General features: G+C 47.7%; 1 protein-coding gene across 1 annotated transcript in view; it reads right to left on the bottom strand.

Annotated features, from left to right (window-relative positions):
• Positions 1-6,080: 6,080 nt before the first annotated feature.
• The window catches only part of LOC119389249 (polyhomeotic-proximal chromatin protein), a 21,389-nt gene continuing 2,451 nt past the window's right edge, over positions 6,081-25,018 (bottom strand). The window contains exons 3-11 of the mRNA XM_049415069.1: positions 24,554-24,688; positions 20,078-20,327; positions 16,886-17,016; positions 15,940-16,305; positions 13,676-13,948; positions 11,709-11,867; positions 10,482-10,652; positions 9,048-9,290; positions 6,081-7,324 (exon numbers count right to left, since the gene is read on the bottom strand). Coding sequence (XP_049271026.1) covers positions 6,965-7,324; positions 9,048-9,290; positions 10,482-10,652; positions 11,709-11,867; positions 13,676-13,948; positions 15,940-16,305; positions 16,886-17,016; positions 20,078-20,327; positions 24,554-24,688 — 2,088 coding nt within the window. The 3' untranslated portion in view covers positions 6,081-6,964. The remainder of the gene's footprint in view (positions 7,325-9,047; positions 9,291-10,481; positions 10,653-11,708; positions 11,868-13,675; positions 13,949-15,939; positions 16,306-16,885; positions 17,017-20,077; positions 20,328-24,553; positions 24,689-25,018) is intronic.

Below are 25,018 nucleotides of genomic sequence, written 5' to 3'. Positions count from 1 at the left end.
TGGGCGGGCGGTAACCGTGCCGTTGATGCACGGTTGTCGTCTGCTACACTAGAGATAAACAAACCATACGAAAAAAATGAGCGAACGGGCTACGCGAACACGACGTCTGTCTAACGTCGCAGACTCAGCATCGCGTCCCCATATTATTGCCTTCTTTTCGCCTTCACGAACGTCCTTTGTTGAGTGAGACGAGTGTCGACGTATAAATAACTGAGAGCAAGGCGGAAGAGGACCAGTAGAACAGTACAGCAGTCAGGAACGAGGGGGCGTAGCACACGCTGAGTTCCTCGATGCCGCAACGCCGTCGGAGCCGCCGTGTACGCTGTTACGATATTTTACGAGCCGCCTAGACAGCGTCGACTACCACGGCTATCGCCGTATCGCTTAAAGAAAGAAAGACAAGTCTCTGCTTGTCAGCGACAACACTGATGCGACGAGGAGGAGGAAACTGGTATCCGAAGTGTTCCGCCCCTTGCCCTTTCCCCTCCTGGTTCGCGTCTCATTGAAGCCGTCGAGACAAGGTCGCTATGGGTGTGATTCAATGCATGGTACGGGGGATGCGTCGCGTGGTGTGTCTTTTGGGCACCGTGCTGGCATGTGAGAAGTGTGACTCGTTAGCAAGATGCACTCGCTACTCGTCGTGAGGTGTGCTACATATTTCCAGATATTGCGGGGCTATGTTTATTGTTTCCGCTCTGATAACACCTATTACCAGTGTTAGAGAGAATTCTTTTCAGTGTCCTGTTTATCAAGCCATCCGCTATTGAAAGACGCCTAAAGCAAAAAATAAGGGAAAAGAGAAAACCTTCTTGTTGTGCCCACGATGGTAATTTACAGCACGTCAGCAGGCCTACAGAAATCGATTTTATCGATGGATTAATTGACTGTGCGGCTATCGTTAGTCGTGTTGTGCGCGTCTTATTCCCTCCCATTTGCCTACTTCTACCCAGTTACCCTTTCTGTCGTGCAGTGCAGCGAATCAAACGTTAATATCAAGGAGGTTAAAATAAAATAAAATAAAGTTTTATTTAAACCTCCTTGGTTAATATGCATAGGCGTGCGCAGGGTACTCCATTAGGAGGGCCCAACTTTCACAGCGGCGACATCTCACCCCAACTCGCTGGTCGAAGACTCGAAACACCGAAAGAACGCAAGCTTCACAAAGAATGCAAAAATGAGGCGGTGGCGCGCTCCTCACAATGGCTTGCCCTTGGTCTCCGGCTCTCTGAGAATAAAGCGGGAATTAGTCTTTGGAATGCAACATATCAGGAGTCCTCGGCCGGTATTATCGCCAAAAACCTGCATGGCTATAACCGTGCACTTTAAAGAATGACGGGACAGGTCCAACTGATTAAGTAACGTGCCCCCCCCCCCTACCCCCTCCTTTCGCGCACGCCTATGTCAATATGGTTTAACTTTCCGCTCTCCTTTCTTTGCTCTTTGTGTTCTCGCGCTCTCCATTAGTGCCCGATAGAGAAGCCTGTAAAGCTTGATTTTTTGCACGCTTACTTGCTTGCAGGCGAAGCACGCAGTGAAAATGGCAGGCCGAATGAGCCCCGGTGGTGGTTTGGGTTGTGCTGTTCATAGTGAAAAAAAACAAAAAAACAGAGCCATAAAAACACGAAAAGACAGACGAAATGGGACAAGTGCTGTCCTGTTCGGTCTGTCTTGTCGTGTTTTTATCGCGCTGTTTCTTCACTATGATCGCGTACCAGCAAGCTCAATTTCATACGATCTTAAAGTTGTTCTGTTGTCGACGTCGAGTGTTTTGAGAGTAACCAGCACTTAGCAGATAACCCAATTTCTAAGCAATAATGCGAGTGCGCATTCCAGACCGTTCAGCCGCAGCAGGAACAACAGAAGGAATCACGTCATTGTCAGAGATTACGGACATAGGCGTGCATAGCATCACTAAACAGGCCGCTTGCCCATGGTTTCGTCAATACGCACTCCAGCAAGAGTATTGTCATATTCGAGCAGAAACAAAGTGTTCTCAGAAAAGCGAACTCTCGAATTGGGTACGAAACGAATTGCTATTCAATTTATACGCACAAGTTCCGAACATTTTCACACTATACGCTTCCAGAAGTCCCTGTACACACAAACGGTTTTTCCTCTCAGGATCTCGCAGAAGCGGAAGGCAACGAAGCACCCTATAATTTCCTGTCAGAGACTCTTGACAAATATGCTCGAGCCAGCGATACATTCAAGCAACAACCCAAGCTGCGTCTGATGTACGAATAAATATGAACAAAGATATATAAGCGCTGCTATATTGCTGACGGCGCCAAGCTGTTCTCGTGTCGCGACTGTCAAGAGACGTCGAGTATTATATTTACACAGCCGGTACCGTGTCCGCCAATAACTCCTCGTGCGACGCCTTCGTCTCGTCACATCCGGCTTGATTCCTCGGTATATATCCCCTCACTCGTTTTTGTTTTTTTAGACAAGCATGTCTTCGGCTCACTGCGCTTGCAAATGCCGTTCGCTGAAAGAGTGCTTTAGAAACTGCATTGCAAATCAATTTTGTAGAAAGCTGCAAAGTTGAAAACTATTTGAAGAAAAATGAAATGAATGACGGCAGTTTAGCCCGAAGGGCGAAGCACTGATATCGATAGCAATGCACAGTTTTAGCGGTCCCGTATGGTGCAGTTAACATTCGCATACTACTTAAATTAACGAGCATGATGTCTACGAATGTTTGCATTACAAGCATGTTTGAGTCATACGACTCAAACATGTATGTAAACATGCTTGCTGGAAATAAACTATAAAAAAGTAAACAGAAGTGGGCAAACGCATCGAGTTGTTTCTCGCTTCTTTGAAATAACGCGAACTGCTTCAGGAACACGGAGATGCCGGTGAATCGCCGATTACTTAAAGCGCGCGAGCGCGGACGGCATCGCCAGTTACGGCGTTATCTCCCCATTCCGAGCTGACTAAGCGGGAAACGGAACTACCCTGCCTGGGGCCGCATTCAGAGACGATCACTTTTGGAGATGTCGCCAAAACCTCACTTTCGGTACGCGGTGATTGGCCTCGGTCATTGGACACGCGAGATTCTACGTTCGCAGACAGACACTGTCGCCGAAATTGGTCATCTCAGAATAGACGTCAGACTGCCCAGGCGGCGCTGCGAAAAACACCGCCACCAGCGCCCTCATCGCAGCCCTGGCGCTAACTAAGTAGTACAAGGAGAGCCGTCCGCAAGCGAATGTGCATAGGCCACAATAGAACACCCCCCCCCCCCCTCTTTCGTTGGTATCAAGGCGCGGTTTCCTGAAAATCAAGGACCTCGAAAGCGTCTTCCGCCAATCCACGCTTTAAAAAAAAAAAAAAAAAAAAAAGGCTCATCAAAGCAAACTGCAGGTGCAACGCAAACGAAGTTTCAGTCATTCCGGCGCACTGCAACACACAAGTACAAGCGAGCATCGCAAGACTCATCGAGTTCGAGGCAAGCCCTCCGACGTATGTTCTCTAACGCCTAAATGCGTTAAATTAAGCCAAAGCGATGAAGTAAATACACGATCAGTTTACTTAGGTATGTATCTTACGATGAGTGGTACAAGGCTCGCTTTATCAGGGACGAATGGCCCCGACGATTTTCGCCTTTTCAGTTGCTTTCTCCCTACATCTCTCGCTTCCTGCGCATTGCATGCGCAAACCGCGGCCTCCGAGATGGCTACGGCAACCACACCAGCCACGGGCAAAACAAACCTGAAGCTGGTCCCGACCAACATTTTGCGATTTACTTGTATGACGCACGTGTTAGGTAGCATAGGCGTGCGCAGGGTTCCCCTTCAGGGGGGGGGGGGAGGGGCGAAGGTTCGTCGTAGCGCCCCCCCCTCCCTATTATTTCAATGTATGGCGCTGACGTTGCGCCCCCCTCTTAGGTGAATAGGGGGGGCGGCCGACCCCCCCCCCCCCTGCCCCCACGCCTATGTTAGGTAGTTAGAACCGGAACTCTGAACCTTCAAAACGTACGCGCGCGGTGCTGTGGCGTGACGACCAACTCAGAAGGATCTCGCGGCGTGCGTCTGCCTTTAGCTGCTCACTCCGTGTTACACGGCACGCACTGCGGTCAGAGCCTCTGCTGAGCTTCATAGTCAAGATTACCACGATTCTACATCAGAGCTACGCAAAACAACAGCATAGCCACATGGCACATTATCACACTTTCTCATACGATCGGCTGTGGAGAACGGGGGTACTTCGCTTACCCAACACGCTCACAATGGCCCGTATCCAGCGGTCTCGCTTTTCTGCTTCGTACAACTATCGAAATCGGTAAAACTGAACGTTGTTATTTAGTCCTTTACGTCAGTGGAAATTCACAACGCAACAGTAGCGTCGAATTGCGGCGTTTTCTTCGTAGCGTGCGGAGCGGTCTCGTCTGCTGTTGTTTTCGCCGTCGTTCTCGCGAGTGATCCAGCAAGCGCTTCATGGCGGTTCGGTGGCGCGTCCGACTAGCAGAGAAATTCACAGCTCTCTTTCCGAGTGTTAAATGCGCAAACACACGCAATCTTCCGTGAGGGCGATGACGGCGCTCTTTGCATTCCACAGCATACCACACGCGAGGCGAGACGGGACCTTATCGTACTTGGGCATTGTGCATACCACGACGACAACGCCGTCGACTAAATTTTCGCTTGAGGTGTACCTAAAAAAGTGCTATCGCAAAAAGTCATGCGGTCCATTATGAATTTGCCTAAGACGTCTCGAAAGCGAAATCCATCTTTTTTTTTTCCTCTCAGTCGATTGTATTGATTGAAGACGCGTTGTTTACAATAACGTGTCCTCGAACACTAAGTGCGCGCGAAGCCACCAGGCATCTCCGTTGGTCCAGCCTTCGTAGCCACCGCAGATTACCTCCAAGGCTAGGCTGGTTAGCATAGGTGACGCGCGCTCCAACACGCCTTTACACAGCGTGTATCAACGCTATATTACTCGGCGCACTCTCGCACCAACAACATCCAGCGCGACTCGAAGGGGGGGGGGTAGCGTTGTAGTTTCAAATTCGGAACATCACGGCGACGGCAAAATTTGCTTGGAGTGGCCCTGCAAGTCATATCGCAATAAGACGTCAACATCAGCACATTGACATAAAAATTGGCCGCGTATCTGCGTGCTTCGCTGCAAATGTCGAAAGACCATAGTCATCTGCCGGCCTTACTACCAGTCCTCCTCCATGTTGAATCGCCGCAGCTGGCTAATAGCGTCGCATTTACCGCACTGCCCAAGAAAACACTACCATTTTCCACGAAGCCTAAGAAACACTAGGTTCTTTAGAATTTACGTATCTATATATTTTCTAGTAAAGGAACACACCACCTAATACTTATGTATTGATTTTGCGCCTCAGATATGCGTAACATTTGCTTTTTGATCGACAATGTTCACAAGTATGAGCGGCGGTACCAGTTCAAGATGGCTGGGCGTTCCGCAAGTGGTTAAACTTTGGTCGGGTGGCTGAATTCGGTGACAGACAGACAAACAGAAAGACAGACAGACAGACCAAAACTTCTGCGTTTAAGTTTTAAGTTCCCCAAGAAAGACTATCGTCTTTAAAAGCCTAGGATTGCAGTACATAAATTTTCTTCGGTAGGATTACGCTCTTTATCACAAAAGAGTTTCTCTCTCACCTTTTCAGCTTTGATACAAAAGAAGCTCGCTTCTGCTGTTACATCTTTTTCATCTACAGAATTCTGCTTGCTTTACCGCTATAAACTACAGGACATTGCTGTTTCGGGCCAGTTGCTGTTAGTGAGGCATAAGCGCTCATTCTGCGTTTTCTTGTCTGTGGTCCTGTCTTTTGCGCACAAGCTTTTCCTACAATTCCATCAACTACTTTTCATGTTCCATGTCATTTCTTCCTCATATTTTCGTCTGAACTCGAGTAAATTTTCCCAACTCACAGGAAAATGTCCACACATTCTAGAAACTCTCAGTACTTGCAAAAGTTGCAGCAGCACTGCAGAAATAGTCAATAGAGAAACTTGCCAGCACACAACGCTTTCGCAGACAACACAAATTCAGATTGTCACTGTATCATCCAGCCACGAGGAATTAAAAACTGAAGCTAACAAAAGCACTTTCATTTATTTATATTCCCTTTTTTTTCGCATAAATTACAAAGATCACGTAAGACGAAGTGGCGTAATGTGAACTCGTTCTTCCACTTGGTGCACTCTGTACAGCAAGGTGACACTTGTGAGTGAGACACATACACGAATACCAGGGTGTTCGAAATGAGGCTTTATGTACAAGATGAGTGTCAGCTGTACAACGAGCAGCCCTGCGGTCTTGCACACGAGGAGACGCAGAGCTGACTGTGCCCAAACACTTGCACTTACAAAACAAAAAGAGAGCAAGAAACAAATGTAAAAAGAGAGAGAAAGAAACTAAACAAAACGTCAAGAAAGGTCAACAATATGCAAGTGTAAAGGCACAGAATTTCATCACTCAAAACTCTCGATACAGTGTTGCACTCCATGTGCCCGGACCGTGAAACTTGCATTGAACTCACAATGTGTTTTTTTTTTCTAAAACAGTCCCCTGTACGCCATTTTCTTTTAGTGGAATGAAGCTCCTAAAGATGCATCCTAAACATTTGTCTCCAGCCACCAGGGTCGGGGAAAAGCACAGGAAAAACGCACCAACATCTAAGGCAAAGGGTCGCCTTCGAGAGACAAAACAATTTAAAAAGCAGTCCGCATTTTTTCCTTTTTTTTTATAACGGTGACTCGGCCGACGGAACAGGGAGAAAACAAACGTTCGCCACCTTCCAGCACTCGTTTGACGCGCAATTGAAACAAACACGTGGTGTACACAGTTCTGTTCCTGCTTATTCACTATCACGACAAGCGGACACGTACACACACATCGAGCGAGTGAGAAGAACACATTTACGCGCACTGGCCGGAACAGACGCCTACACGAGGAAGTGCACGAGAGGAGGAGTCCACTATGCGGGCTTGGGCGGGTTGTTCCTCAGGCGCATGGTGTACGGCAGTGAGCCCTGTTGACGAGCCGCTTCGATGGCCGCCTGAACCGCCTGCACGGTGGCAGCGCTCACGTCGACGCTGACGGCCCGGGTGATGGTCTCCGTCGAAGACGGCGCCGTCACGTTGGGTGGCACTACAGAGTTGTCCGTACCTGCGGTGGCTGTGGTGACTGCCACGGCAATGGCTTTGGGCAGGGTGCCACCTTCCACGGGCTTCAGGGCAGCCGCGTCGGCTACGATGCTGGCAACAAGGGGAGCGGCTGCAGAGCCTTCGACGGTGTAGGACGAGGTTTGCGCCGTTCCTGCCGAGGCTGCGATCACCTGGTGAAGAACACGGCAGCAAGGGGTGGGAAAGGAGGATGTTTGTAGTAAGAGGGGAGGACGTGTCTCAAGCAAGGAGACAACAATCATAGGCGCCCCGAGTCAGGAGCGGACTGGGAAGGTGGTGCTCCGCCTCTTTTGGCGGGTTGTTGGTCGGACGCAGACGGCTGTGCGTTGTTGCATCGGGTTTAGCGGGATGAGTACGGCAGGCATCCATGCGGAAGAGGGTAGAGAGAAGGAAAGGGGGAGAGGGGAAGAAAAAAAAAAAAGAAAACAGAACAAGCAATGCTCAAAATCAAAACAAGGAAAATAATACAAACGGAATAGCAGGCACAGGTACCACAAGGGCACACACATCCAGCTGCGGGTATACTCTCCATAAGGACGACAAAAAAAAAAAAAAAAAAGAGATCCGATATGCGCTGCACAAGGTTTTCGCAAAAGAAAACTTTGTGGTAGCTACATGCACTGAACCCATCCAATAATCAAAACAAAACGGGGAAAAAATTTGACAGAAGATTGCACCGAAAATAAATTAACATTTGAACCAAGTCTTTTACCTCATGCTAGTTCAACAAAACATGAGGCAAACATTCCAGCATCACCGTGCAAGCATTATGTGGACATCACTTTCGCAGCACACAGAACTGAAAAAAATTCGGGTGACCACATCAACTGTTGCTGGCCCATGCAACACATTACGCACTGTAAGTGTGTAACGTCACAAGAAAACTGAGTAGGTGCAGGTACTGCCTTACAGACACGTAGTGGGCACTTCGCTAATTTGCAAAATGATGAATGATGGCATAGTGGGGACTTCACAGGCGAAGCCTGGCTAATTAATGAGAAGGCAATGTGAATAGAGCCTGATAACGCTATCGTGTTCTACTCTGGAAGGCAAAGCTCAAGCGTCCTCCACAAGTTTTAAATATTTTTTGCAGCAATAACATTGCTCAGACGAACACAAGAAAAAGTGTCTATAATTGTGGTTAGGCAAAGTGCCACAAGAGGTCGCCACCAAAAACCCATAACACACAAATGCCACTGCCTATATATGCATCAGAATACTGGATCCTACTCACGGACACAACACGTAAACCAGTACTAAGCAAATATCACTGCGTACACCAGAATACCAGATGGCCGGAACTCCCTAGTAACTTGTTAGGAAGTGGCAGCGCAAAGACACAAGAACGAAGACACACGGTAGACACTACTGGCTGTTTCTCTGTCCTTGTGCCTATGCGCTGCCACTTCCTAATGAGTCCGACAATGAACAAACCAGCCCAAACTAAGGTACCCCTTGAGCGAATCTCTAGTTACACAATGCCGAACCAACACACAGGACAGCATATGGAACACAGTTAGTCAGCTTGGGTTTTATGAAAAAGAGCAACTGAGGCTAAGCTGCGCCAGTCACAAGGTGCTATGTAATAAACAGTAAACATTATATAATTCTAAAGCTTATGTAAAATGGCACTTTCATTTAAGAAATTGACAAGATTATGTGACAAGGAAATAAGTGGATCATCTCCTAGAATCCTAGGAGTCGAGTGCAAAGGTATGTGATGCTTGTATAACTCAGTGAAATATTTTTGTCTTTTAGCGTACTGCATCGTTATTCTGCATGTTGTTTGTCAGCGGTGTTAGTGTAAGCTACTAAATCTCGCACCTACGCCATTGCCCCTTCCTCCGTCATCTGCGTAAAATATTTAGTACTGACCTGCAGGCCCTGCTTGAGGGCCACTGCGGTGGGCTGTCCGGGTGGCTGCTGCAGCGCCATGATGCGGGTGGGCACCAGGGTGGCTGCAGTGGCCCCCGAAGAGGCCGCTGTCGGTGCAGCCAGGGCTACCGTGCTCACGGCTGGCTTGTGCAGCATGGCGTGCAGCTGCACCTGAGTCGCCGGGCTGACTGTGGTCGCGCCGCTGGAGCTACCACCCGCCGCTGACTGCACCGCACTCGACACCTGTTGTAGTGACAGGCGTAGAGTTTCATAACAGTAGACTTGAGGGAAATCTGGTGCTAGTGTTTAGGGGAGCTGTAACGCATGGCACTTCAGCCAGCATGAGAATGATGAACAGTGCATGGATTTGCCTAAGCTTCATTCTTTCGGCTCTGTGTGGCCTGCAGCCGCTTTGTTGGTAGAAGTTCAGCAAAAGTTCAGCACCTTTACTTCACCACCAAAACACAACAATAAACAAAGCCACAAGTGCCTTTGAAGCCGCAAACATGAAGACTAGGCAAATCCTATGTACTACGCATCATTCCTACAGTGGCTGAACGATCACAGCACCACAGTTCCCTGTAGTAAATATTGTAGAAAACTATGGTGACAGGCAGGTGCAACGATGAGGGATCAAATGACTACAGGTCATGCACAACACATTGTGCCAGCCATGGTGCACAAGCAAGTACACAACATTTAAAAATGGAGCGGTTTCAGAACAGCAGCCACAAGAGACACTAAAATGAAACACCATATCATTTAGACCAAAAGTTCTCAAACTAAGTTTCGCAGAACACCTGGGTTCTGTGAAAGGTGTTACAGTGTTACACAAGAAGTCAACCTCGTGGTTGTGAACAAGACTCCCGTACAGGAGGCCAAAACGTCAAGTAAACTGCGTTCTTTTTTGGTCGGTGTATCTTTTCGCGTTTAGATGAAGTCAGAATGAGTGTGTCCAAATCCCGTTTTACCCCCATTAACACACAATTTAGTTATTTGCAGAAGAAAATTTGCATTGCATTTTGAATTGAACGAAGCCATTGCATGCCATCTCCACAGATCCGGATTCTGTAGGCAATGAGAGACATGTTTCGACCGGCGTTTCGACAAAGACCTCAGTTGACGATTATCATTCAACAATTCCTCATCATTTCAAACTTTTTCTTTTCCCCTGAATTTCTACCTTGTTTGAAACTCACATCTGTGTTTACTACAGTAGACTCATTAAACGAAACCTGAAGGGGCTGGGAAAGTATGTTCCATTTTAAGAGTAATTCCATTTACTGAGAGATGAACAGGGGTGCAGAATTCAAGTATCAGACCAATCACATTAGAGGCAGTTGTCCAATTTAAAAGCAGCAATTCCGTTTCAGAGATTTACATAAACTGAGAGTTTACTGCAGCTGCAGAGACAGTAAAGGGTGAAACACTCACCAGAAAGTTCTGGTTTACAGGCAGCACCTGCTTGATGATCTGCTGTACAGTGATGGCCGTGGCTGACGGCAGGGTTGTGGCCTTGGCCCCTTGTCCCGACCCCTGCTGAACTATCTGCACTGTGCCCAACTGGGTGGCCACTGTCGGTGCTTTGCCCGTCGGCAGCTGAGCCTGGGGAGACAAGCCGTGGCAACTCATGACATTCCACGCTTAGCTCATGCAACTCGGACACAATTAGTAAGAGAGGGCAATTGTTCGAGGGACTCATTTCTTTGTTAGACATAACCAACAAAACCAACAGACGATTAAGCCAAGGAACACATAGGGCACATTATTTGTTGTTTTCAACTGTATTGTAGGATTATGACCTAAATTGAAAACAAAATAAAGGTGACGAAAAGCACCCTTTCCGTCGGTGGGATCAGAACTCACAACCTTTGCTAGTGGGCTCGGACCTAAAGCATAGAACCCACAATCTTTAGTTGTGGGTTCTATGCTTTACCTTCCCCCTCCTCCTCACCCTTCCCCTTCCCATCCCTTTTATACTATACTATACACAGCTAGGCTATGCTTTGCCCGTACCACCTCCCTTCCCCCACCTCCTCCCTTTCCCAACCCTTGCTGTACTATACAGTCAAACCCGATTATAACGAAGTTGCATCTGACTCGAAAATGATTCCGCTATATCCGAAAGTTCGTTATAAACGTATACTCGTAATGCACTACGAATGGTAACATGATTTATCATTTAGTTCATTATAACCGAAAAATCGTTATAACAGTATTTGTTATACCAATGTACGACTGTACTACACATGGCTATGCTATGCTTTACCTTCTCCCTTCCTCCTCACCCTCACTTCCCTTTCCCACCCCCTTGCTATACTATACTATGCATGGCTATGCTATACGCCGTGACGACATGAGATGACATGAGATGACAGCCTGCGCCCCAAAGTGCTCCGCACTTTTAACGGCCCTCTGTACCTTTGCTTTGTACTTAGCCTAACTGGCTGAGACATATTAGTGAAAGGAATAAAACAACAAACACAAGAAAGAAGACAAAGACAAGCACTTCTTTCTTGTGTTTGTCACTTTATTCCTTGCACTAATATGCTTCAGCCAATTATGCATGACCAATTAGCCCAACAATTAGTACCTTCAGAAGGGCGGCATGCACAAGGTGAAATGAAAAGCCTGAAAGAGAGGCAAAGCGCAGCAGCGTACCTGGGAGAGGCCGGCCACCTTCTGCTGCGTCTGGAGTGTAACTTTTCGCTGTTGCTGCTGTTGCAGCAGCTGCTGCTGAATCTGTAACTGCCGCAGCTGCATCTGCTGCGGTGTCACAGAGGCTGTGGTGGTCGGTTTCGAGGTGTTCACTTTTCCCTGCTGCGAGGCATGGAAAGTGGCCAACAATTACACCAAGCTGCTCACTTTATTGATGATTTTGCTCACGATGATGATTAAATATGTCTGAGAACTTTGTAATGGGTGGGCCTTTAACCTCACTCATTGCGCATTTCATTCCTTGACACCTGGCACAATTCTACGCTCCTGCCACGCAGTATTACATGCGTTAGGAGACTCCTCGCATCACACAACATTGGTATAGGGTTTTTTTCGGAAGCAGTTCTAAGTAATAATGTGGCTCTGTGGTAGAGCACCTGCTTATCATGCAGAAGGCCTGAATTCAACTCCCACTTGAACCAAATAATTTTATCATTTATTTATTTGCATCTGTCTCGAATTTTCGCTCATGGACAACGCTGATTTTTTGCTCACAACCAATGACGTTGGCGCCGACACCGTAATTTCTGCGAAAAAAACCCTTTAACGCTGTTGTGTTAAAATATGGTGTGCATATGTTATGCAATTAAATACAGTCAACGTCCGATTTTTCGGATTCCGTAGGGACCGCGAAATCGTCCGAAAAAACAAATTCATGCGATTTTATTCCGCTCAAGCGGTGAAATCGCCACAGCCACGTCCGAAATAGTTTTAATGCCTCCCAGTACAATTATCAGGCATTTTGGTGCGCGCCCAGGCTCTCGCATATACATTCAGTACCTGCCGTGAACCCCGCTTAACTACGTGCCATCTCGTGATGAGCGCCGCTGATACCAGCAAAGCGGAGGATAGATTACGGCTCTCTCGCATGGAGCGTTTGGAAACGATGACACGGAAAACAAAGACTGTGGCGGAACAGCGGACGACTCGTCTGGCTTTCCCCGATGCGTGTGCGCATGTAAACAATGCGTACGCCCATCGCCGAATCTCTGCCGATACACAGCATTTGCTGCCGTGTGAAGCCGATCGTTTCTAGTTGTGTGCAGCACATCGCCAACTAAGCCGACGCCGTCACTGTACTGTTGCTGTATCGTACGCACGCATTTATCATAAAGGGTTCGTAATGCGCACTTTGTTCCTGACTGCACACGGGCGCGGCAATGGCAAGCTGGTTTCGTCCGTGAAGGCAACGCATCTGTGCGGCGCACTTAGCGGTCTTGCACAGAGGCAGCAAGAATGGCGGCGCGACGCTTTGGGGTTCTCACCTATTAAATGCGTGCAGTATGCCTGCAACTGCGCTTGGCCACATGCACTACCGAGCAGTTAACTGAAGATGCTTATCGTAAGGGTTGTCAGCGATTAAGCCATACTGGCGCGTTTGCCAGCTGCCGCCATTATGCCTCCGCGCATTTCCGCTGCTTATTCGTAAAGACATCACCGCACGGCCCCATTATAGCGGACCCTTTGAATTTCTGGCCTGCTTCACCCCATAACGCATCGGCATTGCGGCAAAGCTGACTTTCGAACTCTGCTACTGTCGCAAACAGATCGACTTGCGAAAGTGCTGGTTCGAACCTACGAGATGATAGACACGGCAGAGGTGGGGGCTTCAAGTAATGCCTTCGAACCAAAAATTTATCAAAAGATCTGTCGCGGAAGAGTTTCAGCATCCGAATTCACGTGATATTTGACTCTAATGGGCTCGGTGACCCGTACTGCGAAGCACCGAAAACTTTCACGCGTGGTGAAAAATCGGGCGTGCAATAGCAATTGATAAATACATCTTCACACGAAGCCTGAGAGTGCTTATCTGGCTGTCACCTTTTGTATTTCATTTAAGTTGCACTATTTTGCCATAAGAAGTCTGGCTAACAACCACTGATGCAGTGTACCTTTAATGGGACACCCACCTGCGCGAGGCTAACGTTGATGTTGACGCCCGCCATGGTGACTGCTGAGACGGGAATGGTGACGGCAGTCTGGCTGGGCCCGAGCGCTGATGGTGCCGACACTGTCTTGACCAGTGTGGCGACGGGCGTCTGTACTGCACCGGCCAGGGACTGCTGTTGCTGGGAGACGGCTACCACCTGCTGCGTCTGTTGGCCTGCCTGCTGCTGCTGCTGCGCTTGCTGCTGCTGCTGCTGTTGAAGCTGCGCCTGTGCCAGGAGGTGGGCAGCTGCCATCTGGTAAGAAAACGAAAAGGCCGGGAAAAAAATGACAAAAGAAAAGAAAATTACATGAGACCTGTGTACCCGGATGTTCTTACAGTCATGCAAGGTATTATCTAAACAGGGATGAAAAATTCACCAACACAGGGTGTCGCTGGAGCCGACATTTCGACAAGCGGACTTGTCTTCTTCAAGGCTGTAACTGCTTTCCTTGGCATATGCATGTATATGCTTCCTACCCTCTCCTGCAACCCAAACAGAGGAGGAGGAGAGGGCAACTGCAAAAGCAGCGAATATCACTTTTTGGTTCAAAGCGAAGTCTAAGCGAATGGTAATTAGTATCAAATCATTTCAAAGCAAATTCAAATAGTAGCAGGATTTCAGTAATAGTAGGGTGTAAGTTATAAGCAGGGGAGCTAATGAAGTAATAAGTGGGCAAGCCACAAATGGGGAGCCATTGCCAAATTGAGAAGAAATGTCCAAGAATAAAGAAGCCAAGTATTATTCAGGGCTATCCCAAGATGAAGCACCTGGAGTGAACATCATGCTGATAGGTTGTCACTGCTCCTCCCAATAAAGAAAGCATGCTTAGAGGATTAAACTATGCCAACAAGATTAACACTTCTATGCTAGTGTGTCTAGTGAGAGGTCATTTCTGTTGTCTGGAGGAATGGTGACAAGCACAACAGTGTCACTGCTTCCCGAACATACTAACAGCTATCCATCTTTCATAAGAACATTAAATAACTGCATAAGCTACAGAGTTGCCGACCGATTTTCCGGACCTCTCGGGGATCGCAAAATAGTCCGAAAAATTGACCAGTCCGAAAAAGTTGTTAGGCCATGAAAATGAAGTTTATTTGGATTAGAGCAGCCTAAAAAAACCCCAATAATGCCCTGCTTCATGCTATGCTTGGGGACGAGCAGATTTGGTTGTATTTAGGCTACAGTGATGTCAGCGCGTCGGCGATCGCTGCTGCCGACCGATGCGGGCGGCACAGGAGATAGCCCCATGGCACCAAGCACACAAAATTCGAAGCTGCCCATAAAAAGATGCACACAACATCTCGGTTGGTAGGTTTGTGGGATTTAATGATGCCGTAGTGGAGGGCCGATGTTGTTTAACCTGCTCGCACAGTACACGGGCCTCCAACATTTTGTCTCCATCGGAACGTGACTGCCGCGGCCGCGATCGAACCCACGTGCTTCAGGTCAGCAGCCGAGCACCATAACCACTGAGCAACCGCAACGGCAGAGAAAATCGGACGCGCACATCTTAACTTGACACACCACCAACATGTCCACATGCGGAATGAACGCTAGAAAAGAAAAAAAGTAATGATGACGATAAGACTGACTGAAAAAGAAAAAGCGTCCGCTAAAGTGTTTTGTCAGCGAAGGAAGAGCGGGCATGGCCATCCGAAACGTGAAGATTGTATGCACTCCCATTCTTGGAGGCTATGCAACAGGCCACAGGAAGCCAAACTCGACCAAGCCAGCGGAGAATCCAACATGGCGGCTTTGAACTTTTGAACTTTTGCACTCAAAATTGAACTTTTGGGTGCAAGTTCGTCTGAAGAATCGGTTGCGAAAATGCATTAGTTCTATGGGAATGTTGACGGTGCATTTATGAAGTCCGAAATATCTATCAAGTCCAAATTTTTGGAGTCCGAAAAGTCCGTCGGCGACTGTACTGTCAAGCAATAGTGTTGTACAATGCATAATGTTCCAGTGTATTATATGCTTCACACCAAACTTTCTTTCTCATGTCTGGCAGGTGAAAAAAATTTTTTTTCTCGAAAAGTCAATGATTGTACTATCTGTATATGAAAATATTTTTACAAAGTATTCGATTCGAAGTAGAAAACTTGATACTCACACACCCCTCGTTTCCACCACTATGTAATGCCCCTAGTGGGCCCTTGGGGTATTCGAAGAAATAAAAATAAACCCTCCACCGTTGACCCGGTGTGTCGCACACTGCCGCTCACCCGTTGTGCACGCACCTGCTTCTGCTGGAGCTCTCGACGTTTGAGCAGCTGAGCCATCTCGGCCTCGGTGAGGTTGCGCGTTATGGCCGTCTGCTGCTTCGCGGTCCCCAGAGGCGTGGCCGCCTTCACGGCTGCCACTGCCGCTGCAACCGCCTGCTGTTGTTGCTGAGCTTGCTGTTGCTGCGCTGTGGAGGCCTGTTGCTGCTGCTGTTGCTGCGACAGGGGGCGCGCCTGCTGAACCGCGGCCGACACGGCTACTTTGGCCGTACCCGCTGCGAGGCTGACGGGCACCGCCACGGTGGCCTGGGTGGTGCCACCAGCCGCGGCCAGCTGCTGCTGCTGTTGGAGGCGCTTCAGCTGCTGTTGCTTGAGCTGCTGCTCCTGTGACGCACGTGGCGACACTCATGCAGTACACATGTATTGCAGGCGCATGCGCACAACAAAACATGTTTTCCTCTGCGCAATCCATCTAAACCTGCACTCGCATTACTGACATGGTGTGCTCCAGCACAACAAGGACATCTACGGATGTTTTAAAATTTCACTGATCTCTTAAATTAAAAGTAATAAATTAAATACTGAAGTTTTACACATAAGGACCACAATATGATTATGAGGCATGCTGTAGTGCAGGGCTACGGATTAATTTTATTCACGTTGGTTTCTTCTAAGCTGTCTGGTCAAAGGCAAGAAAATGCCATTCACAGGGGTTGGTGGTCAATGTTAAAAACACACGCAGTAGTTAACCCAACTTCTTACAGAAGTGCGACACCATTTCAGCTACAGTTCAATGCACCGAAGAGAAAGCTTGTTTTGAGAATTTCCTAAGAATCGTCTCAAACAGCAGTGCAAAATTCTTTCTTTCGATGGATTGGAAAAAAAATAGTTGCCAGTGTAAAGCTAATGGGCATGTTCACCAGTCTTGTGACAGTAATCCAAACAAGGCAGTGCGAAGCATTACCTGCATCCTCTGCTGTTGCTGCTGTTGTTGGCGCAGAAAGTTGCCTTGACGCATTGCCTGCAGCTGAGAAGCAGTGAGACTGCGGCCCCCTTGCACGTTGGCCACCCCTTGAGCTGCAGTCACTTGGCTCACTGCACAGAGCAAGCAAAGCAAAGGCGGTGGACTAAGACCTTGCACCAATCTTAGAATGGTATCAAAAGAAATAATCCACACTTGGTTGTTACTACCCAAGCATAACACCGGCAAAAATGACAAAGGGAAACGCACAATGTGTACAGCTAAACAGTGCATTAACTTAAAACTTGTGCGTTTTGTGTTCCCACTTCTGACTTTATTGATATTGCGCTAGCACAGTGACAAGGTGTAAAGAGCCACCAGGAAGCTGCATTCGCAGCACTCCTGTAGCACACTGCACTTCCTGCTTGTCATGATGACTGAATCATCAATCAGCAAGTTCTGTAGACGGACCAATGAACAATTGCGCCCTCTTTTGTGCATGATTTCTGTCAATGAACAGTATCCGTCATCTAACTTTTGTGCCTTTCCTTGCTTAAGGGGAGACACTGGTCTCGAAACGAAAAGTTTTATTATTGGAGATATTGTAATGAAATTGGGTGTGTATATGTATTTCTTCCTCCTGTTTTCAAAAATATAATTAGTTTTCATGTACTTCAATTAGTTATCAAATTGTGAGAGCATAAGTGAAATCTAATTAGGTAATTTCTTACGGGTCATTAAGACACTTTCCCTCAGTATTTTTAGGTTCTGTTTAAGATGCAGCTGTAGCCAAAGACCTGCCATGTGGAGCTATGCTATTTATATTGTCACTGAGATATATCATCATATAAGAACTTTCAATTGTATTGACATTGTGTCATCTTGAAATGCAACTAGCTCACATTATTGTTCACAAAATTTCATATGTTCATCTTAGCCACAAAAAGATAGCATAGCTCCACAGTCCTATTTCTTACGAATTCAACGGTATAAAATTTATCAAAATTACCTCACAGAAACATAATGAAAAGATCCGTAAGGCTGGTCAAGTTGGCAAAAAATGTGAAGCTGAGAAAATGGCGTTTGAATTTTGACACGCACTGTATAAATTTCTAAAAGGAACCTTTAATCATAAATTTTATTCACATGTTCCCCATCTGTTTCCCTTCAAAACAAAACAGAAAGTGTCTTGTTCCACCCAAGGAATCATATCTAAAAAAATTTTCCAATGTGTAAAGCATGATCAAAACCACACCATCACAAGCGGCTGGGGGGTTCTGGAAAAGCCATGGGGTATGAGGCTCAAGCGACTGGCTGCTCATGTCTTTTCAGTCTTTAGGAAGAACCTTCTAGATGTTAGGCAGCATGTTACCCTGGGTAATAGGTTGCTATGCTTGAGAGAATACCTTCAAAGTAGTCCAGGACTGTAATCTTCAGTTGCACCCGTTTTGTGTCGCCTTGCAAGTCTTTTTTGTGTTGGTGCTCTTCAGATGAGTTGCATTTGCCTTGCGTAAACACAGAGTCTTTTTCTAGGCTTCGTCGAACAAGGCAATCCCCAGCAACATAGCCCAAACTTGCAGCAATGGACTCGTTGGTTGCCCTTCTTCCTTGGTTGTATGTACATGGCAACAGCCTCAGCGGCAGCTCGCTTCACACTTTCCAGCGAAGCGTTCCCATTCTTTGAAGTTTGGGTCCAGATGACTGAATGAAGACTCACTCGCGTTCTGGGTCTTCCCTTCACAGCACCGTGCCAGCAGGCTCTCACAACTGCTGGCACGGTGCTGCGAAATCACAACTGCTGCAAGAAAAAATAAGCTTTACTGCAAGGCCGTACTCCTTGTCCGTTGCCTTCTTCACGCTGAGACTTTTTGCGTCGCATTTGTCGCACTTCGCTTGTGCAAAAAAGTTATTCAAAACTTTCATATCGACGAGCAAAAAATCGGTCCCGGCGTCACCGGTCTGGCGCTCCGCGCTGACTCCAAGAAGGTCGAACTTGCGCTGGGTAGCCGACTTTCCAGACAGAACAGTCTTCGTTTGCGCCGATCTCTCAACTCGCTGCGCCTGCTCCGCCGTTGAGTAGTACGCGGCATCAACCCGAAGTGTTTCGCTAGTCGAACTTGGTCCCACGGTGTCGTCAGTTGAAGTTCCCGGCAGATCCAAAGGGTCCGGCCGCGACTCCAACTCCGCTGCCGACGGTGCACTTGTAGCCGGCGCCTTCTTGTTCCAAGCCCGTTTTTTGCGGCTTCCAAAAGCTCGTTGCGTCGATGGTTTCAGACGAGAGTCTCCAGGCATCTCGATCGCGTGTAAAAACTACCGGCACAAAGTGGAAACACGCACGATCGCAAAAGCAGGCGCACACAAACGGACAGCCACGGCGGGCGGAGAAACCAACACAAAGAAAAAAAAAAGACGTGTCGGTCGCGCCAGCCAATGGGAGACTCGGAAAGGCGCGCTTGAAAAGCGCGCCGCGTGAGAGCCAATCAGTGGCCTGGAAACGACCTTCAGAAAACCCGCGACGGCGGCCGTTCTGCTTGAGCGACGCCATTTTGAGATGGCGCAAAATGTGCACAAAGAAAACAGCTTCAAATCTAGCCCAAGATGGCGGCGCTCGGCCCGCTGCAACGCTCATGGCGCGCGCGGGAAGTTCGAACAAATTTCGTGCTTTTCGGGACATTTTAGTGCTGCCGGGGTGCTTTGAAAGCCGATTTTATCGCGTTTCCCGACCGAATTTAGCGTTAGCAATTTGAGAGTAGGTGCTCAGAAGTACAAACGCCTCGAAAATAAGCTTTGCGAAAAATCGATTTTTTGACCATTTTTGACCATTCCAAGACCCGCGTCTCCCCTTAAACAATGCATGCCTGGTAATTTCAGTCCAAGAACAGCTTGTGACTATCAGCATGACATGGCATTCTTAATAAGAAAGAGGCAAGGGCTGAGTTTTCAAGGCAATGCAAGCAAGCCAGACGATGGTTATTGTTGTGTGGCGAAAGAACACCCCAAAGAGAGCAATGTTTTTAAAGTGTACGATGCCAAAGCCATCCGTCATTTGTATACATAATGCCCAAGAGTAGAGTGGCAGTACTGTAAAGCTGTCCAAATTGAGTGTCTGAATGACTAGTGTCCAAATATCAATCAGTGACTGCGACAACTACTAGCGCTATAATAAAGGTCGAGCGTGCAAGAATGGTAGCTTACCGGCTGCTACGGCCGAGATCCTCTGCGGAGCGGGCTGCAGCTGGGCAGAGGTGAGGTTGGTGACTGAGACCACAGCGGGGGTACTGCCACCCGCAGTGGTGACGGCGCTGCTCACCGGTAGCCCACGAACTTGACCCGTTGCCACAGCAACCATCTCTTGAACTGTCATGGTGGTGGTGGCTGTGACAACTGGTGGCTGTGGCCGCTGCGGCCGTAGAGCAGCGGTACTCAGAGTGGCCACTGCCGTAACCTGGTTTCGAGACAGGGCATTGTCAGAGCATTGTCCAGCATGCAATGCCAATGTGTGACCTGTCAAATCAGATTGATCCCCAATACTGTAACACCGCTACACGAACTATTGATGAAACTGAAGGACAACTGTGAGCAGCTCAGGGAACAACAGTGAAGCAAGACAACTGGAAAGTCATATTTTAACCTACTAGAATTTACTTACATTCTGCATTGTTTGGTTGTATAAAGTTGTTGTGTTTGTATTAATTTTTCCATTCTTGGGGCTATCTAGCACAACTTATTGATCCACGTTATTACTATTCCTTTTCTATAGTATTTTGCAAGTTTCACAGGTTTTCTGCCCTGCTGCTAAACAATACAATTTGTTCTATGCACTAACTGACAGCAAGTCTCCTTACAGCATTGCGCTTTGGGACTTCCTTCAATATCCTCATCCTCACAATTGAATAGAACATGGTTCCAATTCTGACAAGGCCACAGCACTCTGGACAGTTTCGACGAAACACGAGCATCAGAAAATGACCATCATTTTTTTTTTACCAGCGAAGCTGTTTAAGCTGACCATTTTGTGCGGCCCATTATAAAACTATCATCATCAAGGGTATGTGCCACAAAAATTGGGCAAATCTCACTACTCACCACTGGGTAGGTAGGTAAAAACTAGGGGTGTGCGAATATTCGAAATTTCGAATATTTTTCGAATAGCGTTTGCTATTCGATTCGATTCGCACTGGAATTTTACTATTCGAACTATTTGAACTTCCCAAAAACAAATACAGTCAACTGCCGATTTTTCGGACGCCCGATTTTTCGGACATGCTCGAAAATTCGGACGCTCTCGCGGCACCGTCACCAGCCCCATAGACTTCAATGTATTAGACCGTCCAAAATTTCAGACGCTGAAGCTACTGCGCGTCCGATTTTTCGGACTTTCTGCCAAAATTGCAGGTCCGAAAGGCATTATTTGAAGCCCCCACCTCTGCCGCGTCTATCATCTCGTAGGTTCGAACCAGCGCTTTCGCGAGTCGATCTGTTTGAGACAGTAGCAGAGTCCAAAAGTCAGCTTTGCCGCAATGCCGACGCGTAATGGGGTGAAGCAGACCAGAAATTCAAAGGGGCCGCTATCGCGGCGCCGTGCGGCGATGTTACGGTTACGAATAAGCAGCGGAAATGCACAGAGGCGTGATGGCAGCAGCTGGCAAACGCGCCAGTACGGCTTAATCGCTGATAACCCTTACGATAAGCATCTACAGTTAACTGCTCGGTAGTGCACGTGGCCTAGCGCAGTTGCATGCGTACTGCACGCATTTAACCCTTTGCGGTCCAAAACCTTTACCCACTTTCCGGCTCTAGCGGTCCGAAACTATTTCGCCAGTTTCTGGCGCCGCGAATAAAAACACAAGCTGTGGAAGAGAAACGCACAGGATATTTATTTTTGCTCCTGCATTCTGCAGGCAACTCTTTTAGTGATATTTGGGCAACGTATGATACCGCTCAAAGCATTCCCCTGTGTGCAGGCCAGGGTTATTACTGCAGGTTTCCACCGCCGCCGTCGTCGTCTTCGTCACTCACTTCTGTCGAATCACTGTCATCACTGTCTGGTGGAGGCACGTAATTCTCTTCCTCACTAAAGTCATCCTCGCTTTCGCTAAAAGCACCGCCGTAAAACGCACGCGGTGAAAACGTGGCCATGCTTCTCAGCGAACCGCGCGCGCAAGTGGGTACGCTCTAGGCCCCGTGCTGATCATAGTGCTGCACCCTAGTGTCAAAAAAGTAAAACCTCAACAAACAAAGCTCACTTATTCCTCAAGAGATGGCCCTTCATGTATACAAAAAATGCGCGCGACTCGCGGTGAGAAAACAGCAAAATTTAAACCATGAACACCCTTGTCGGGCGGGGCCCGACAGCGGACTGCTACGGCCGTGTTGCGTTGTCGGCAACGGACCGCAAAGGGTTAATAGGCGAGAACCCAAATGCGCCGCGCCGCCATTCTTGCTGCCTCTTTCTGCGAGACCACTAAGTGCGCCGCGTAGACGCGTTGCCTTCGCGGACGAAACCAGCTCGCCATTGCCGCGCCCGTGTGCGGTCAGGAACTAAGTGCGCATCACGAACCCTTTCATGATAAATGCGTGCGTACGATACAGCAACAGTAAAGTGACGGCGTCAGCTTAGTTGGTGATGTGCTGCACACAACTAGAAACGATCAGCTTGACACGGCAGCGAATGCTGCGTATCGGCGGCGATTCGGCGATGTGTGTGCGCATGTTTGCGCGCACACATCGGGGAAAGCCGGTCGAGTCGTCCGCTCTTCCGCCACAGTCTGTGTTCCGCGTCATCGTTTACAAACGCTTCATGCGAGATAGCCGTAATATATTCCGCGCTTTGCTGTTATCAGCGGCGCTCATCACGAGATGCAAAAGTGGCGGTTGGCACGTACGTAGTTAAGCGGGGTTCGCGGCAGGTACCGAATGTATTTGCGAGAGCCTGGGAGCGCACCACAATGCCTGATAATTGTACTGGGAGGCATTAAAGCTATTTCGGACGTGGCTGTGGCGATTTGACCACTTGAGCAGAATAAGAAAGCATGAATTTGTTTTTTCGGACGATTTCGCGGACCCTAGGGAGTCCGAAAAATCGGCAGTTGACTGTACAGTCAACGTCCGACTGAAAGTGACCCCTTCAGATTTCCAATATGCTTCACCTCATTACACTCTCGTATTGCGGCAAAGCTGCCTTTCAAGCTCCGTTACGGTCGAACATAGCCAAGAGACAGTCAACGTCAGATTAGAAGTGGTCCCTAGATTTTCAATGTGCTTCACCTCATCACACCCCCGCATTGCGGCAAAGCTGCCTTTCAAGCTCCGCTACGGTCGCAAGTGTATACGTCAGACTAAAAGTGACCCCTTCAGATTTTTAATATGCTTCACCTCATCACACCGCCGCATCGCGGCAAAGCTGCCTTTCAAGCTCCGCTACGGTCGCAAGTGTATTAACTCAAGAAAACGCTGGTTCCAACATGGAGATGAAAGATGTGGCAGAGGTGGGGGCTCAATTAATGCTGTTTTGGACCTGAAATTTGGGCAGGAAGTCCAAAAAATCGGACGCCGAAGCTTTTAAGCATCCAAAATTTACGATGTTATTATATATCGATGTCTTGGAGGCAGATTTGGAACCCTGGACTTGAAGGGAGCACACCCTTGTCCGCCACATCAGTTAGCCTTCCACAGAAGTTGAAAGAGGAGGAGAGGCTGAGGAAATGGCATCTTTGCTTACCCCATGTAAAGTGTTGTCGACAACACTTTGGTTGCGCCAAATCATGTACATAAATACAATTCGGCCTCTACATTGCGCTTCAACCTAGCGAAAAGAAACACTTTCATGTTGCTATCTCATAAGAATATGCTTAGGAATCCTCTCCAACATTTTTTTTCTGCAATTTCGCTTCGAAGTATTCGAAAAATATTCTAGAAATATTCGAGAAATATTCGAAAAATATTCTATTCGATTCGCACTCACACTTCAATATTTGAATTCGCTTCGCACCCAAAATTTTTCTATTCGCACAGCTCTAGTGAAAACTTTATTCTTCCATTTGAAAGGAAAGGGGCAAAGGGATAGAAATAGGGGGAGGTTGCTACACATGGTAGTCCTCCACAACCCTCTCTGCTGATTCACTAAGAGAGAGAGAAAGCTATAGAAAGAAAGATATAGAAAGAGAGAAAGAAAAAAAGCAGAGAGAAAGAAAGGGAAGAAAGAGAAATAAAGATAAAAAGAGTGAGAAAGAGAAAGAAACGGAAAGAAACATATACAAAATAGAGATACAAGAAACAAATAGAAAGAAAGAGAAGAAAGAAAGAAAAAAATAATGAGAAATAAAGAAGGCCACCCAGCTGCGCTCTTCCTACAGGCTTGGGACGACTAGTTGGAATCTGCCATACTAAGGAACGGGAAAGGCAATGGCAGCTGCGAGAATAGCCCAAAGCGATGGAAGCCTTACACCAACGACGACGTGCCCGAAGATCTATGAGGTGCAAACGCTCGGTTCTGGAGTTTGGACATCCGTGTCGTGACTAACCTAGCTAAAGCCTAGCAAAAACCTAGAAGCAACCAGATAAGACTTCAGAATCGTCCAGTGTCGCTATTTCAAGCCTTGCGTGACTTGGTGCAAGCTTCGCCTTTTTTTTTTTTTCTTTTCACCCAAATAATTCAGCAATGCCACTTACTGGAACCTTGGTGAGCGCGAACGTTGGCGCAGCGCTGACGACACCTCCTGCAGCTGCAGCAGCGGCCGTCGTGGCTGTAACCGCGGTGCTGACCAGAATCCCGCCGGATTTGGCCAATGCCACAGTGGTGACATTCTGAAATGAAGAGAGAGAGAGAGAGAATATGTAGCAGCACTGCAGGCCACACAACACTGTCAGCTTAGGCAGCTTCTAAAGGCTGTCACTAAGAAAATTAAACAGTTACCAGTACCCGAGAGTGCCAAATTCATTTCAAAAGCAAACTCATTTAAAACTGGTTTAGCTAAATTGAAATTCTCTCGCAGTCGACTGTTCTTGACAATGTCAGCACAATGTGGGCAAATGGTTACTTTTTTTTTGGATCATGACAAGCCCTCCTCACTATGTAAATGGCAAGAGAAGTTCTATCCATTGTGCTCACTTCTGCTGAGTAAGATTTTGAACAAT

Source organism: Rhipicephalus sanguineus, chromosome 4 (genome assembly GCF_013339695.2).
Source record: "Rhipicephalus sanguineus isolate Rsan-2018 chromosome 4, BIME_Rsan_1.4, whole genome shotgun sequence".
In the NCBI taxonomy this organism is placed as follows: Eukaryota; Metazoa; Arthropoda; class Arachnida; order Ixodida; family Ixodidae; genus Rhipicephalus; species Rhipicephalus sanguineus.
Note: the sequence above shows the minus strand (reverse complement) of the source record. Positions and strands in the feature narration are given on the sequence as shown.